This window comes from Pygocentrus nattereri, chromosome 26, assembly GCF_015220715.1.
Source record: "Pygocentrus nattereri isolate fPygNat1 chromosome 26, fPygNat1.pri, whole genome shotgun sequence".
NCBI lineage: Eukaryota > Metazoa > Chordata > Actinopteri > Characiformes > Serrasalmidae > Pygocentrus > Pygocentrus nattereri.
This window is the reverse complement of record NC_051236.1, coordinates 13,655,830-13,672,016: the sequence shown is the minus strand read 5'-3', so window position 1 is coordinate 13,672,016 and position 16,187 is coordinate 13,655,830. Positions and strand designations below refer to the sequence as shown.

At 40.3% G+C, this 16,187-nt stretch overlaps 1 protein-coding gene across 1 annotated transcript; it reads left to right on the top strand.

Annotated features, from left to right (window-relative positions):
* The first annotated feature begins 879 nt into the window (after nt 1–879).
* On the top strand, nt 880–13,664 carry st7l (suppression of tumorigenicity 7 like). The gene is made up of 15 exons (XM_017697847.1): nt 880–1,099; nt 1,592–1,674; nt 1,852–2,011; nt 2,206–2,260; nt 2,374–2,489; nt 2,594–2,672; nt 4,493–4,581; nt 4,670–4,770; nt 4,903–5,017; nt 5,099–5,171; nt 5,389–5,491; nt 8,842–8,992; nt 9,652–9,744; nt 9,833–9,972; nt 13,440–13,664. Exons 1-15 carry the CDS (start codon nt 931–933, stop codon nt 13,533–13,535), a joined length of 1,623 nt encoding a protein of 540 aa, XP_017553336.1. The 5' UTR covers nt 880–930; the 3' UTR covers nt 13,536–13,664.
* The last annotated feature ends 2,523 nt before the right edge of the window (nt 13,665–16,187 follow it).

Below are 16,187 nucleotides of genomic sequence, written 5' to 3'. Positions count from 1 at the left end.
GTCATTCAGCAGAGACTTAGCAAGTCAGCATGGTTCACACTGATGGTGGTGATGGGCAACCAGACGCCTGAAGCGTTTAATGCGTCTAAAAGCTACAAATACACTGGAATGCCTGAGATATCGTTTACTGATAGCTGGGCTTAATATGTGCTTTTTATGCAGCCATAGCGGAAAATATTTTTTTAAATTTTTATTTTAATTATTACATTTAATTACATGAAAAAGATAAAAAAGGGCTTGAATCTGAACATCAAATAAAAAATCTCGCTTTCACTGGTCACAACACAACAGTTTTCACCAGTCTATTGCTTATCGAGCCACACACACACTTTCTAAATCGCTTATCCCTCTGGGTCGCGGGGGCGGTGTGCTTCAACCTATCCCAGCCCTAGATATACATATTATGATCCCAGCGGTCATCAGGCGGAAAGCCGGAGACACCCTGGACAGTCAGGGGTGGACAGTATTTTTACACTAATACAGATTTGTATTTTTTTAAAAGTAGAAATACACTTGGTAAATCATTAGAATCTGTTCTTTCAAATAATATTATACAATATCCACAATAACTATTAGTATTACAATAACTAGTAGTATTTAACTACGCTAATGAAACATATTTACTTCTTATATACACAAACACGTTTTCAAGTGTTTTTATAATACATGTACTTTTTTTCTGAAGTAATATTTTTCCAGGATTTTTTTCTACTTTAAATGAAGCGCAGAAATCACTGATCGCCCCTGTAAGGACGCCTGAAACGGAACGTAAATCCGAAAACGAGGTTTTAATAATAACGAAAGCTCGTGAGCAGCGCCCCCCGCCGCGCTTCCCTATAAGTGAGAGTTGCCTGCCATCGTGTGGCGAGCTGGTGCTATTACAGCCTCCACTCCACAGCGATTCTACTGTTTATACCCATCCGGTGAAAAATGGCGGACGACAACAGCAGTAATCCCCAATCTCACGGATTTGCGGAGAAATTAAAGTCCTGGCTGTCCTGGTCCTGGACCTACGTGTGTGCAGTTTGGTTTGCCATGGTCCTCACTATGGTTTACGTGCTGCGGAGTCCGCTGAAGCTTCAGGAGTCCGTCACCGCTGGTAATGTGCTGAAACAGAGCCTGCTGCTCCCTGGATACACGGAGCTAACTTAGCTTAGCTGCTAACAAAGTTCTCTAGTTTGTTTTCATATATGTGCTGTTATCCACGCTCAGCTTAGCTAGCTAATTACTGCTGCTTTAGTGTAACCCAACAGGCCAGTTCCCATGAGATATAATTGCCACGGTTAGTTTTACCGTAATGAGTCTGGGCGTTTGGGTTTTGGAGCTGTCAGTCACAAAAGTGTGTTTTGTAGCAGCTCCTTATCATGAAAATGCCGCTTCTTTAAGGTCGAAATAAGTTCCAGGGGGCGTTTGTGAAGTCTTTCAGATGGACTAAGTTAAAAATGAGTGTGTCAAGGTGTTGCTTGCTTTGCCTGAAGTAGTCCTGCCTGTAGACCTGTCAGTGGATGCACATCTTTTAGCTAGCCTTTTATGAGTGAGGACAGTCTGTATCATATGGTACTAACAGTTTTCCTCTTTCCTTTTCCTCCAGCATCCATGTTTTTAAACACTCTTACACCTAAATTCTATGTTGCACTCACTGGAACCTCCTCTCTTATCTCTGGTCTTATATTGGTAAGCTCTGCCTTTGTTTTAACAAAAGTTAGTCACTGCAGCTTTGGGCAAACATATTGACTAAATGTTGTGATGTCACAAGTGAAGTAACTGTGCGGTTTTGATTATTCTGAAATGAGCTTGGAAGCTGCGTGAATTGTGAACGTCTTCTTCTCGCTCCCTCTTTTTGCTTGTTAGATATTTGAATGGTGGTACTTCAGAAAGTACGGCACATCCTTCATTGAGCAGGTTTCTGTCAGTCACTTGCGTCCTCTTCTTGGTGGCGTGGAGAACAACAGTTCTGCAGGCCTCTTCTCCTCAGCCAATGGAGAAGTGGAGCAAAGACCCAGCGTTTCAGGTAGCCGTGCATAGCCTACAGCAGTATTTCTCAACTCCAGCTGTGCTGTATTCAATACCATCAGTGTATTCCTGTCCTGTTTTCATGCAAAAATCACACATCTGTTCACTTGTAAGAGTTTATTGAAATGTTTCAAATGATTTTCAAAGACGTTCTTATTATTTCCACTAACTGATTATTACATCTGATCTCAGAGTGTAAAGTTTGGAGGAACCCTTTGAATCTTTTCCGAGGTGCAGAGTACAGCAGGTATGATTTCCCTGCCTCAGTGTCGTTTGTTAACAACACGTTTTTTTATGTCACGATTTGTCCCTGTAGTCCCTGCCACTCTCATCATTCTTTTTTGACTCTCTCTTCTGCAGATACACCTGGGTGACGGGTAAAGAGCCTCTGACCTACTACGACATGAACCTTTCAGCACAAGATCACCAGACCTTCTTTACCTCTGACACACAGCAACTCAAACCAGAGGACTCAGGTCAGTTTCATCATCCTCAGCTTATGAAGCTATGGGGTACATTTACTTGGTAATTGTATGCAAATTTTGCCCTTGGTGAAGCTGAGTATGTGTGTGTCTAACAGTGATGCAGAAGGCCTGGCGAGAGAGGAATCCTCAAGCTCGAATCAGAGCTGCGTACCAAGCCATCGAGCTCAACCATGAGTGAGTCATTTCAGCATTCTAACGGTTTAATTGATATCCACTTTGTTGCTGTGTTGACCGGATTGTTTCTCTTCTGTTTGTAAATTTACTTGATTCTGTTATGACATGTGAGTTTACGTTTTGGGAGGCTGTACACAAAGTTTGCGATCACCTGCTTGTCCTATGTTTTCTTCTGAAATCAAGTATATAACTAGGAAGTTGACCCCCACCCTTTTAGCTGCAGTAACAGCATTTACTCTTTGAACAAGGCATTACACTAGATGTTGGAACATTGCTGTGAGGATTTTATTGCATTCAGAATTAAGAGTATTGGTGACGTCAGCTGCTGATGCTGGATGATTCATTCTGGATCACAAACATCACTTTAACTCATTCCAAATGTATTGGATGGAGTTCCATCTTTCCACAAAATGCAGTTGTGCTGCTTCACAGCCCAGTGCTGGGAAACTTTATACCCTTTGAGTTGATGCTTGATGCTTGGCGTCAGGAATGAGTACCCTTGGGCTTATGTGCTGGTGCTCCAGAGCATCTCTTTCTTTTGGCAGTTTCTATGGAGATCATGCACATTGTGAGTGCAGTAAAACACTTGTCAGCAAAGGGTGCACCTTAAAGTAGCTGAATTCACTAATTAGAAGGACTGTCTGGATACTTTTGTACATACAGAGTGTGAGAAAAAGATTTCAGCGTTTCTAATTCCCTGATATAATGATGCAATTAAAATAATGGCAAAAAGCATAAAAGTAATTAATGGAGATGAACATGCTGAGTTTAAATGGGTTCAGAAACACCTTTAGAGGGTGGTGCTTCTGTTGGAGGTCTTCATTGCATAGGCTATATTAATGATGCAAGTGTGTTCTTTTTCTTAAACACTTCAGGTTTTAGTTAATGCACTTTAAGATCATAATATTTTTAAATGAGTAGTTAACTTCAGAACGCAAAATCATTCATTTCCAGTAGTTGAACAGAGCGTGAGGAAAGGAGACGGGCAGAAACAGATGGCATTTTATTTACTAGGTCATACAGGGCCTGCAGTGTTGGTGCAATTGAACAAAAAGGTGCATTTGCCTCTGACTGGCTGTGTGTAATGTTCTGTGACAGGGTGTCTTGATATCTCAGTATATTGCGAATGGTGTGAGAGATGTTGCAATATTAAGGTTATTTTTTGGGAATTAAGCAGGGAATCTTGTGAAAATAGAGACCAGGCGAGGTTTTTCATAACAACATGTATATCTGGTTGTCTGCAACTGACACTCATGCTCTAGCTATGGAGAGGAATGCATTTTATTGTTTTCACATAAACACAGGGAGTGAAAACCAGGAATGTGGGCATGACTGAAATATGAAACCTTGCAGCATTTTAAACATAATTGCTCAGGCACCTTCAGTGTTCAACTGTCTTTCATCTTATACGAAGCAGCCTCAGCAACTTAATGTCCCTACAAAACCTCATGTCTCTGTTTTTAATTTTAGTGCATCTTATGTAACAAGATTTTGTTCTGGATAATTTTGGACCATTTGTTTTAGTTAATTCATTATTAAATATTGGTGGATGCAGGACATTTTTTGTCTCGAATGACATTAGTAACTGTTTACTCAGTTAACCCATCCTAGATAGAATGTACGCATACACTATGCCATAAGTATTCGCTCATCTGCCTTCACACGCATATGAAATTGAGTGAGATCCCATTCTTAATCCATAGGGTTTAATATGATGCCCACCCTTTGCAGCTATAACAGCTTCAACTCTTCTGGGAAGACTTTCAAAAAGGGTTAGAAGTGTGTTTATGGGAATTTTTAAATGTGTTCGATGTTTTCAGGTGTGCAGCAGCATATGTGCTTCTAGCCGAAGAGGAAGCTACAACAATCATAGAAGCTGAGCGGCTATTCAAACAAGCACTGAAGTTTGGTACAGTCACCTCACCCAGCACACATACACATACATGACCACATGATAATTCTACTTATGGTAATGTTATTTGTCTTCGATCCCTCAGCGGGGAAAGATACAAATCTTCTGGTGTACATCAAACGCAGACTGGCCATGTGTGCCCGAAAACTGGGACGCATCAAAGAGGCTGTGAAGATGATGAGAGATGTAAGACCAATATGCATCTCTACCCACAGGATTTGCTATAAGGGGCTTTTTCTGATGATTCTATGTTTTTTTTTTTTGTAATTAACAACATACCATAAATATTCACTTGTCCTCTGTTTGTCTTTTCTGTAGTTAATGAAAGAATTTCCCTTACTTGGAATGCTAAATATCCATGAGAATCTTCTTGAAGCGTTGTTGGAACTACAGGCCTACGCAGATGTACAAGCAGTCTTAGCAAAATATGATGGTGAGCTGAATGAACATACATTCACACATAATTATGATGTTCAAGGTACATGAAGGGAGCATTTTTTTTCTCTGCTTACAGATATCAGCTTGCCAAAATCTGCCACTATATGCTACACATCTGCCTTACTGAAAGCACGGGCAGTGTCAGACAAGTAAGTGTTAAATGTATCTGTTGTGTGTGAACAATGTGTGTGAATACTGTGTGTCCTCAATGAACTGTACTAATCTCAGGATTAACTCATTAACATAACCGGTTGTGTTGTTTTGTATGGTAAATAATGAGATTTGCACAGAGTAACTGTGTGTGTGTGTGTGTGTGTGTGTGTGTGTATGTGTGTGTGTGTGTGTGTGTTTGCGTTTACGCTCCAGGTTTTCGCCCGAGGCAGCTTCTCGGCGAGGTCTTAGCACGGCAGAGATGAATGCAGTGGAGGCCATACACAGAGCTGTGGAGTTCAACCCACATGTACCAAAGGTTAGACATATTTCCCTATTGTCATAGACCTTGAAGTTATCAGCATTCTGTAGTCGGTGTGATGCTGGTTTTCTCTATAAGAGAAAAGCAATTCAAAAATTGCTGCTATCGTGTCCTGTGGTTAAAAGAATTCTCCACATCCAGTATGTTTTGCCATACGTTTGTTTTTCCTTCGAATGTTGATACATTCTCTGAAATATGTTATTAAGGAGCCAAAATATGATTATTGCTGTATGCAGGCTAACAGTGCTGCACACTGAGCTTACACCACAAAGCAAGCAACCTCATGAGGATATATGAAAAATGTGCTTGTTTGAGCTTGCTTTGACAGTGGTAGACTGCAGTTTGAGCAGCTGATGTTCATGTATAAGTGTAGATGTTTAATAATAGACATATTTTCATGTGGTGCCGCTGCTGTGTTTAGGTCCATTATCTTCTTTGTAGCATTAGTCATATTTTTCTAAATGGCCTTGTAATTTAGAGGATCCAGTGTCACTATTGAGGATGTACACAGGACACCACATATCAGATTTAGAAGACCAACTTTAGAGATCCTACAGTTTACATCAAATGTCACTCATGACATGGTGATTTCCCACTTCTAACACCAATTTCAATTCTTTGTACATTATATTATCAGTTGAACCAGAGGTGTTAATTTAGGTAGAAGTCAAAACAGGTGCTGGACAAAACAGATAAGGACAATGCCACAGCCCTCCAGGGCTGGATTCTCTTATCTTTTAGTTGCAGTCACTTTTTAATATCTTCTTTAAAAAAAAACAAAAACAAAAAAAAAACAGCCCACCAAAAACTGTCAGCAGAGCAGCAACTGAAAGAACTATGAAAATGCGGCAGAAAAGCTAGACTGTCCCTAAAAGATGTCCATAGCCTAGTTCATAGAATGCCACTAGGTGCTGCTGTTGAATTGTGATGAGCTGAACATAATGAGCACAGTCAGTTGCAGAGAGTAACTGTTCAGTGTGAGTTTTGCATTACAGAAACAGTTTTACGGTGGTTAAACAGCTGGCCCAACAACAGCTAAATCAATCCTCTCATTTTCCATCTTTTTTTTATTTTTTATTTTTTAAAAACTGGTCCATTTCAACACAGTTAACCACTGTGAAGCCCCCATGTTCCACTTCTCTCTGTACTTGGCTCGAACTTGCCCGTCCCTGTCACACACACGTACACCCACACCTACATCGTCCAGCCCCAAACACAGTGGATCTGACTACAAAGTACACCTGTCAGAAGTGAATACCCCCCACATACATGCATGCACACACCTGGACTTTCATGTGCCAGGATGCCTGTATGTCTCCACAGCAGAGTGGAGATGTGACATACTTTCTGGTTTGTCTTAATGCTTTCAGTGTGTCTTTCCCAGCTGCATGTACCCTGTAATACTATGCACTATTGAAGGAGTGAATTTTTGGTTGTAAAACAATATTTTCTAGGCATGAACCCATATGGGCATTGTGGACCAATGCCAGTAGCAAATATTTTTCATGCACAAATCTGTCAATGTTGGTGCCAATACCAATGCAGATCCATAAATATTTTTATAAAATGCAGAAAATAAATGGTTGATCTGGCTATATTAACATGATGAAACATTTATGTAAGGTTACAAATGCAGAGAAGTGAATAAAATCCAGACATTTTGGGTAGTACACCAGCTTCATCTAAACATTGTGTTCTTCCAGACTACATTAAATGCATCATAAAATATCGGATTAAAATATCAGTCAGGTTTAAACATCCGTCTGTTGCCAGTGACTTTTATATTTAAGCTGTTGTTTGATGATACTGATTTATTCACAATATCATTGTGCATCCCTATCATGTTCTTGTAGGTTTAAGCTGATAAACAACTATTTTAGTAGTTCAATACGTCAAACATGAAATACTCAACACGCATATTTACAGTCTTGACTGCCTGGCTTTAGACATTCACTTTGAGTTTGCCTGCACCTTCTGGACTGCAAGCTCACTGATTTTGACCAATTTAAAGGGTTACGAGCAGCATGAGATTCAGACAGAGGCTTAGCTGAGAAACACTGGCTTAGGAGAAACCCCCACATAAAAGGCACCAGCACTGACATTCTATCCCCACTTCAAAGGACTAAGGGAGTGTCTGTGTGCCAGGGGATGCCACCAAGGACAGCTGCCAGTCTAATGCCAGTGGTAAGCACCAAGCTAGATAGGGCAGATGGGCACACTGGAGCCATAAAAAAAAGGAGATTTAAGAATCTGAGCGGGTCATTTTGATGGTGTGTGTTACACCCAGTGGGAAGAATGAGCTCCTTGCTTACTGGGGTCCCAGAACACTGGTCTCTGGGCACAGACATGGAGGTTTGGGAAGGTTACCCTGCAGCTAAACCCATTTAATCCCACTGTCCTGTCCCCCAACAGCATACACTGCAGGGGCTAGAGCTAGGGGCTACATTCGGAAAAGACACACGCACGCCACCCACACATAGAGAAAGCCCTGTAAATACAAACCAGATTCCACACTGGACAACAGTGTCAGTGTAGTGAGCTTAGAATATTACATCATGGTGCAGTAACCCTTTGGACTGTACACTGCTGTTTAAAAGTTTAAGATAATTTCATATGAATCACAGTCATATTAAAAGTTTTTATTCACCCTACACTGTATCAGTTATTATTGAATAATGAACCAGTCACCAAATTGGACACTAATGGTTTATGCACAGTTTAAAATGTTTTGGGAACAGCAAGAAGTTATATATATTTTCTTGTCTCAGATTTGCTATGAAATGGAATTATAAAGTAACTCAATTTGGAAGGAATACCATGCCTGAAGCCCCTTCTGCTTTAAATGCAACTATATGTTCTCCATCCTGACCTTCGATTTCCACTGACAAAGTTTTCACTCCTCACCACCACCCTCTCTCCTCTGTTTCTTAGTCCTATCTCTCCTAACTGTTCTTTCAGTATGGGGCCCAGCCCTCTAGCTTGAAGTGGAAACCACCCAGAACTCTAGGCTAAGAGTTTTCTCCCTTTCTACAGTCTCTTCTCACACTACGATATGCTGACACACAGTCTGAGCTAATAAACCTCTAGTTCATCAGCAAGATTTGGTCACCACTTTTTGCATACGAGACATTCTGGATGTTAATTTTATTCTCAATGCTATGTAGTTTTTTCTGTCATCATTCTGAAAGTTCTTATTTCTTACCTTCCTACAAGTTATTTTAGACCTATAAAGGGAAAAGCCTTAGAATCAGTAGTATAAAGGTAAAAGCTTTAGAATTAGTATTAGATTTATATTTTATGTATCACCAACAAAACCTTTGAGCAGTAATCAGTGTATGTGTTTACAGTATCTTTTAGAGATGAAGAGTCTAATATTGCCTCCAGAGCATATTCTGAAGAGAGGAGATAGTGAAGCAGTGGCGTATGCGTTCTTCCACCTGCAGCACTGGAAACGAGCAGAGGGAGCGCTCAACCTGCTGCACTGCACTTGGGAAGGCAGTATGTACACGTACATAAACATGCAGAGGAAAATCAGTCCTAGACAACAATGCCCTGTCTATACACTCAGTAGAGATATTCATACATTTATTTGTTGTATTATTTAAATTAAAATCACCTTCCTAAATGCCCTAAAGAGAAGGTTTACGTTATGTTTTTAAATCTATGGAAGCCAGCCTGTGTTCTCTCTTGGCAAGAGTATATCAAAATCCTGGTTTACTATCAAAATAATGACTTATTTTCTCAAAATGCTGATGTAGTATCTCAAAATAATGACTTTTTATTCCATAATCATTATTTATTTTAAGGAATAACTCTAAAAGAACAAAATTACATTTTTGAGAAAATGTCATCATTTTCACATAGTTGATCACCATTTTGACCAAATAAGTCAATATGTTGAGCTAATATTTTGCAAAAATGGGTTATAATTGACTTATACATTTTGAGATATCAGGTCACATAGATACTGCTGTCAGAAACAAAGGAGGAGAAAAGAAAATATTTCAGCCTCCATTTAAAACAGATTTTTTAAAACATGAATCTATTGTGAATCAGTCAATAGAACTGAATCTAAAACTAGCTGTCTTGAATCCAGTGTATACCTTGATTTCATGTCTTTTTGTAATGCGATTGCAATGCCCTTTTCTGCTCTCCAGCATTCCGGATCATACCATACCCCCTGGAGAAAGGTCATCTCTTCTACCCATACCCAGGCTGCACAGAGACAGCAGACAGAGAGCTACTGCCCTGTGAGTATTCCCTCTTTATTTTGGAATAGCAGCATCATTTAGGTTGACATGCTAAATGTGAAATATTGCTTGTCTTTCTCTGTCACAGCATTCCATGAGGTGTCAGTCTACCCGAAGAAAGAGCTGCCATTCTTCATCCTGTTCACAGCAGGCTTGTGCTCCTTCACTGCCATGCTAGCCATGCTCACACACCAGTTCCCTGACCTTATGGGTGTCTTCGTCAAAGCTGTAAGTCTGAACTGCACTGGTAGAGTAAACCTTTGCTTCTCTCCCTGCATTTGACTCATTTTCAAATTCCAATGCAGAGAGATTAGATAGTCCTAAATATTAAATAAAAAATTCACATTTTCATATCTGATATAAAGAACCAAATACACTTGTGGACTGTGCAGTCAAGGTTGACTCCTCATCTGCAGTAGCTCAGCAGTATTCACTATGCAAAATCAAGTGAGTACAGTTGTATCAATTCAAGGTCTCTAAGATGATTGGGTGCATATTCTGAGAACAGTCTCCATCTTTTATTAGGTCTTTATCTATGAGCCTGCTTTAGACTCTGTAAATACACCCATGCACTGGTGCCTCTCTTTAGAGGCTTTTGTTTTGGGAAAGACTCCACATAGACGGAGCATTTATGGCGGAGGCCAGAGTCTGCTTAGTGTAACGCTCGGCAAGGAACAAGTGAATGAGGTAGGGAGAGAGGAGGAGAAGTGAGGAAAAGCAGAGCTCTCTGGCCAGGCCTTTTAAATGTCCTCCAGATTAGGAACGGCCGCAGCCTGCTCACCGGCCAACCTTTAGTCTTATGAGAGGCTGCTCTGCACATGCCGTGACTAAACACTGGCCTCTTATTGTTTGTTTCCCTCTGTTGTTGATGATCTGTCACTGAGTTGTTTCGTATGTTGCCTTGCTTTGCATGCACTTGTAGCTACTTGTTTTTCGGAAGGACTGACCAAGACAGTTTGCCATTGACACAGATTGTTCAGATCAAGTTTTCTCCATTGCACTCCGTGGCACACATATGCACTTGTGTGTGCGGTTTGATGTCCTCTCTAAGACCAAACATGCACACAGATGACTGTCTGCTCCAAAAATGGCACTGTCCATGTGAAGTAATATTCTAATTTGTTCTAGTAATAAACTAAGCAATATAAGGACACCAAATCTCGGTAGTCTCTATCTTTTTATCATCCTCATTTGTCATGTTGCAGCACATATTTACATTACCTCTATCTATTTCCTGGATCTGCGTTAAAATGGATGATACCTCTCCAGCTCCAACGCCGACCATCGCCGTTTTCCCTCCCTTTCTGCCGCCGCCGCCACATTTCAAACTTCCTTTCCCATATTCCGTCATAAACATCTGCTGAACCGTGAAACATATTGCTTCATAAACACATTAAGCGCTTGTTTATGGTGGACTGAACTGTGGGCCTGCAAACGCTTTTCAGATGCGTGTTTCCACGCCAGCTTGCAGTTATGGAGCTGCTTGTTGGCCCGAGCTCGGAGGAGTGCTTCCCTAATGTTTGTGTCTGGCCTGCGCCCCTCTTGAGCTATGACTCAAACTGTAGTGTTCAGAGGCGCAAACTCGATCACTTTTATGAAATATTTACTGCATTTAGACATAGAATCCTCTTGACAAAGTGCAAGTTCTTTTTTTTTCTTTTTTTTTGTACTCTGCTAACCGCCAGTGTATATAGAAACTAGAATCATATTTCAATTTATTTCACTCTGTTTGCATAGAAGTAGCACAGTGACTGTCATCAGTAATTGGTGTGCCCTACATAATTTCACTTCCACACCTTGTAAACTTTGGACAGTTTTAAATAGTACAGTATCTCACAAAAGTGAGTACACCCCTCACATTTCTGCAAATATTTTATTTTAGCTTTTCATGGGACAACACTGTAGAAATAAAACTTGTATAGCAGTATAGATTTACTGTCCTCTGAAAATAATTCAACACTCAGCCTTTAATATCTACATAGCTGGCAACACAAGTGAGTACACCTCACAGTGAAAATGTCCAAATTGTGCTCAAAGTATCAATATTTTGTGTGACCACCATTATTATCTAGCACTGCTTTAACCCTGTTGGGCATGGAATTCACCAGAGCTGCACAGGTTGCTATTGGAATCCTGTACGGATTCCTGTACGGAAAACTGAAAACTGTATTTCTCACATAATCAGAGTGTTCTTTGCCATGAGGTGTCTTGTTGAATATCCAGTGGCCAATATGAGAGAATTGTACCCAAAACACCAAATTTAACAGCCCTGCTCCCAATTCACACCTGGAACTATGTAACTTAGCAAGTCACATGACACCAGGAAGGGACAACACAATTGGGCACAATTTGGTCAAGTGTGTACTCACTTGTGTTTTCAGCTATTTAGACATTATTAGCTGTGTGTTGAGTTATTTTCAGAAGACAGTAAATGTATACTGCTATACAAGCTGTACACTGACTACTTTGTCATATACAAATTTCATTTCTATAGTGTTGACCCATGAAAAGATATAATAAAATAGTTGTAGAAATGTGAAGGATGCACTCACTTTTGTGAGATACTGTATCTTGAGAGCTTCACCATGTACGCAGACAGCTCATAGATTGATGGAAATGTATTTGCAAATACGGGTGCCCACTGGAGGGGAGCAGCCCACATATCTCAAAATGTCCTCTGATAATAGAACAAGAAGTATAGGCTTTGTACAATTCTAGGTGTTTAGGTGACGTCAAGCCATAGAATGTCTAGAACGAGTCGGCAGCCCAAATGTTAAGAAGAGCCATTTTGTCCTTTTTAGCAAAGATTAAACCACCTTGGGAGCCACAACATTTTATGTCGATTTTACCATCTTGGCTATAAATACACTATATTGCCAAAAGTATTTGCTCGTCTGCCTTTAAACACATAAATGAATTGAGTGACGTCCCATTCTTAATCCATAGGGTTTAATATGATGTCGGCCCACCCTTTGCAGCTATAATAGCTTCAACTCCTCTGGGAAGGCTTTTAACAAAGCTTAGAAGTGTGTTTATGGGAATTTCTGAACATTCTTGCAGAAGCACATTTGTGAGGTCAGACAGTAATGTTGGATGAGAAGGCCTACAGCAGGAAAACTTTTCCAAAAGCAGAAGTTTCTTTGCATTTATAAGCATTCCAGTTAGTTTCTTGATGTCTGCATTTTTATGGTTACCAGCATGCCAACCTTCAGGGTTAAGGTTGGTGAATTAGCGGTTGTACATTAACTCCAGTGTTTGAAGACCTTTTATTGTTAAAACTGTTAGAACTTTATATTACTGCAAAGAGAATTATTTTAATTTTATCTAAAAACCGAATTCTGCTGTAGAACTGCAGCAGTACAGCAAAAGAGCCGTATGTTGCCAACCCCTGATCTAGAATGAGTATTTGCTATAAACAAGGAGCTGTGATGTATGGACAAATGCACTTTCAAATAGTTGATGAGGCTGTTAGATTTACAACATCCATCCTGGGACCAAAAGTTCTAAGTCCGACATAATCTAAATGAGCTACATTAAAAAGTCTGAATAAGCCCAAAAATACAGAATTTAACAAAACTTATGAAAAGTCACGTTTCTGAGCGATTTCTAAATGCCTTGAATCTCTCTCTGTATCTCTTACCTCTAGATTTATTTATTTTTTTGTCTGTTTGTTGCCGTTTTTCTTTTTTCTACAGTTCTTCAGCACCCTCTTCGCACCACTGGGCTTTTTTGCAGACAAGATGGAGAATTTTATGCCTTCTTGCCTTTGGTACCAACTGACGAGAATCTAACTCCAACCTCCTCACATACACAGAGACATCCTGATGCAAATCTACTGTATGTGTAGCATTAAATGTGCTAAGAAGCTCATTTACAAACCGTACTGACAGTAATAAAATGATTCAACCATTGTCTTTGAAGGTTGCCTTTGTTCTCAGTAGATTATCTGCTGTGGTCCCTCCACTGAGTCACGTTCAGTCTCACTGTGAAGAGCTCCATCTGTAAATGTTATTTTCAGGCATATTGCTTAGAACACTTGTTTCAAACTTCATGCTGTGGCTGCTGATAATCCCATTTACATTTCCCTGCCGTGGCTATAAGGGGGGCAACTATAGTGATATAGAGCTGAGGCATCATGCCATAGCAAGAGCTGGCAGAACTTGCTGCCCTTGTACACAACTGAGGATTCACAGAAGCAGTAAATCAGGAGAGTGTTTTTAGCAGGTCTCACAAACAACTGCTGCATGCAGCCCAGCGTCAGACTCTCTGCTTTACAGGGTCAAGCCAGGAAGACCACTTTCCACTGTGTGTCTAGAGATGCAGCAAGTTCAAGACTTGAACAATACATAAATATGTAATCTGGCCATACAAAACATCCTGGAAAATTCACCCTAAACACTTCAATACTTAGTTATTACTGGACTTGTCACTTATGTCATTTTAAATCTTATGTAGTTGTGATCTTACCTAAAGATTTCATAAAAGTTTTGATATCTGAGCAGTTCACAAGGAATGTTGATACAAAAAAGACAAAACAGCTCTTTACCTTGGTTACTAATTACTAAGTAGCGTTCTTCAAAATTAATAATAGTCAATGGAAAATACCCCTTTAAGCCTGTGTATGGCCCAGGCATGCACTGTGCTATAACCTTTATCTGGCTGGAGCTCCTTTGATGTGCTGAGATGTGTATGAGAAAAATGCACATGGCATCAAAGGTCTTTGTACCACCTGCTTTTTCTGGCAGTCCTCCATAAGCGAGTGCCTTACAGAGTGGGTTAAAGAGCATGGCCATCTTCTGTAAGCCTGTAGAAAGGGAAGAATGAGAGGAGAGGACACGTGGATGGGGGAAAAATAGGGTGAAAGGATCATCGTAACAGGAGGATTTGCGTGCTGGATCTCACACAAGGTAATATTTATTCAAAGGTCTGTTTACAAACAAACGCTGTTTCAAGGGGCCAATGTCCTGGGACAACAACCATAACAGGCAAGTTGACAAGTTCCTTCAAGGCAGGAAGATGTGTGTCATTAGACACCAAGTTTGTTTACTGCAGCCATGGTAAGAAGGGAAAATGGAACCTAATCTAAAATCAGAATTTAACTTGCAATCAAATAAAACCCATCTAAAGCGGCTCTAGAACTTTGAGCTCCAGTTGAGTCCATAGGTGTGTTCAGAGTGGCGTCTGTTCCCAAATGAAAACAAACTTTCTGTCCGCCACAAACACTTGGTGAGAATTTTAAGAGTACAGAGAGCTGTAAACATAAACTTTGTTTGATAGTTGAGGTTAATTTGTGTCTATACTACTGCTGCCAAGGATCACTAGTTGTCCTAGATGCATTAAAACCATGCTGATAATAATTGATCTCTATAATAATATTTGAAAATAGGAGATCGGACTGTTTGTTGAAACCACCCGAAACTGGAGCCGTCTCCTTTAATCTGCTCATCCTCATTGGTACAGACTGACCAAGGGTCAGGAGAAAACGGTGAGAATCGCACAAGCAAACCAAACAGGCCCCAACCCAGAAAATCTGAATTCAACTTTGGTGTGCAGGATGTCATCTCAGAATTAAAAAGGCTTCCTTTAGCATTATGCTGAAAAAAAGAATCAGGCTTTGGTGTATCCAAAGAGTCCATAGAGCAACCTGCTTGGAGTCAGCAGTGCAGGTTGGTGGTGGTAGAATTTTCTGGCACACTTTAGGACCTCCAATACCCAATAAAGAACATCTGAATGGGACGGCATTTGCTGTCATTGCTGACGAAGTTCAAATCTTTGTAGCTTTAGTTCATCCACACTTGGATGGACACTTAGACCAGGATAATACAGATATCAAGGAACACATCACATAACAGAATCGTTCCAGGAACGTGACCGTGAGTTTATTGTGTTGCTGGACCTGTACAGTCCCTGGCTTTAAATCCTGTTGAGCATTTTTAGTATGAGGTGGAAAGCACAGTGCATAGCAAAACGGTACAGCTGTTCAGTTTGCAAGAATTGCGCAATGCAGAAATTTCTGTGTGGGATCGCATTCTATATCATGTACAATCCATGCCCAAGCAAGAGGAGTATTCCAAGTACACTTGCAACTGAGTGATATACTGACTGATGTGCTGCAGTCTGATCTTTTATTACCATTTACTGAAGAAATCCATAACATGTCTTTGAGAGTGGATTGGAAGCAAACATTGCAAGATTGTCTGGATTTGGCATCTATTGCTTACCATGTAAATTGTATAGTATAGATGTTCTGCCTCCCTGTTGTTCTCAAACATATTAAGAGCCAAATTCACAAGCTCAGAAAACAGCTTCCAAGTCAGTGGGCATTCCTGCTTCTTCCAGACAACAGTAGTGCGGTAGCACTCATGTCTGGTCTTGGACTAGTCTAGACTTGAGATGTTTATCCTACTGTGTTGGAGCTGTCTTGGACAGTATTTCCACTCAGC

Coding starts and splice junctions, on each gene's coding strand:
- st7l (XM_017697847.1), top strand. CDS start 931: ATGGCGGACGACAACAGCAGTAATCCCCAATCTCACGGATTTGCGGAG. Junction 2,012..2,205: donor GCAAAGACCCAGCGTTTCAG/GTAGCCGTGCAT, acceptor ATCTGATCTCAG/AGTGTAAAGTTTGGAGGAAC. Junction 5,172..5,388: donor GCACGGGCAGTGTCAGACAA/GTAAGTGTTAAA, acceptor TTTACGCTCCAG/GTTTTCGCCCGAGGCAGCTT.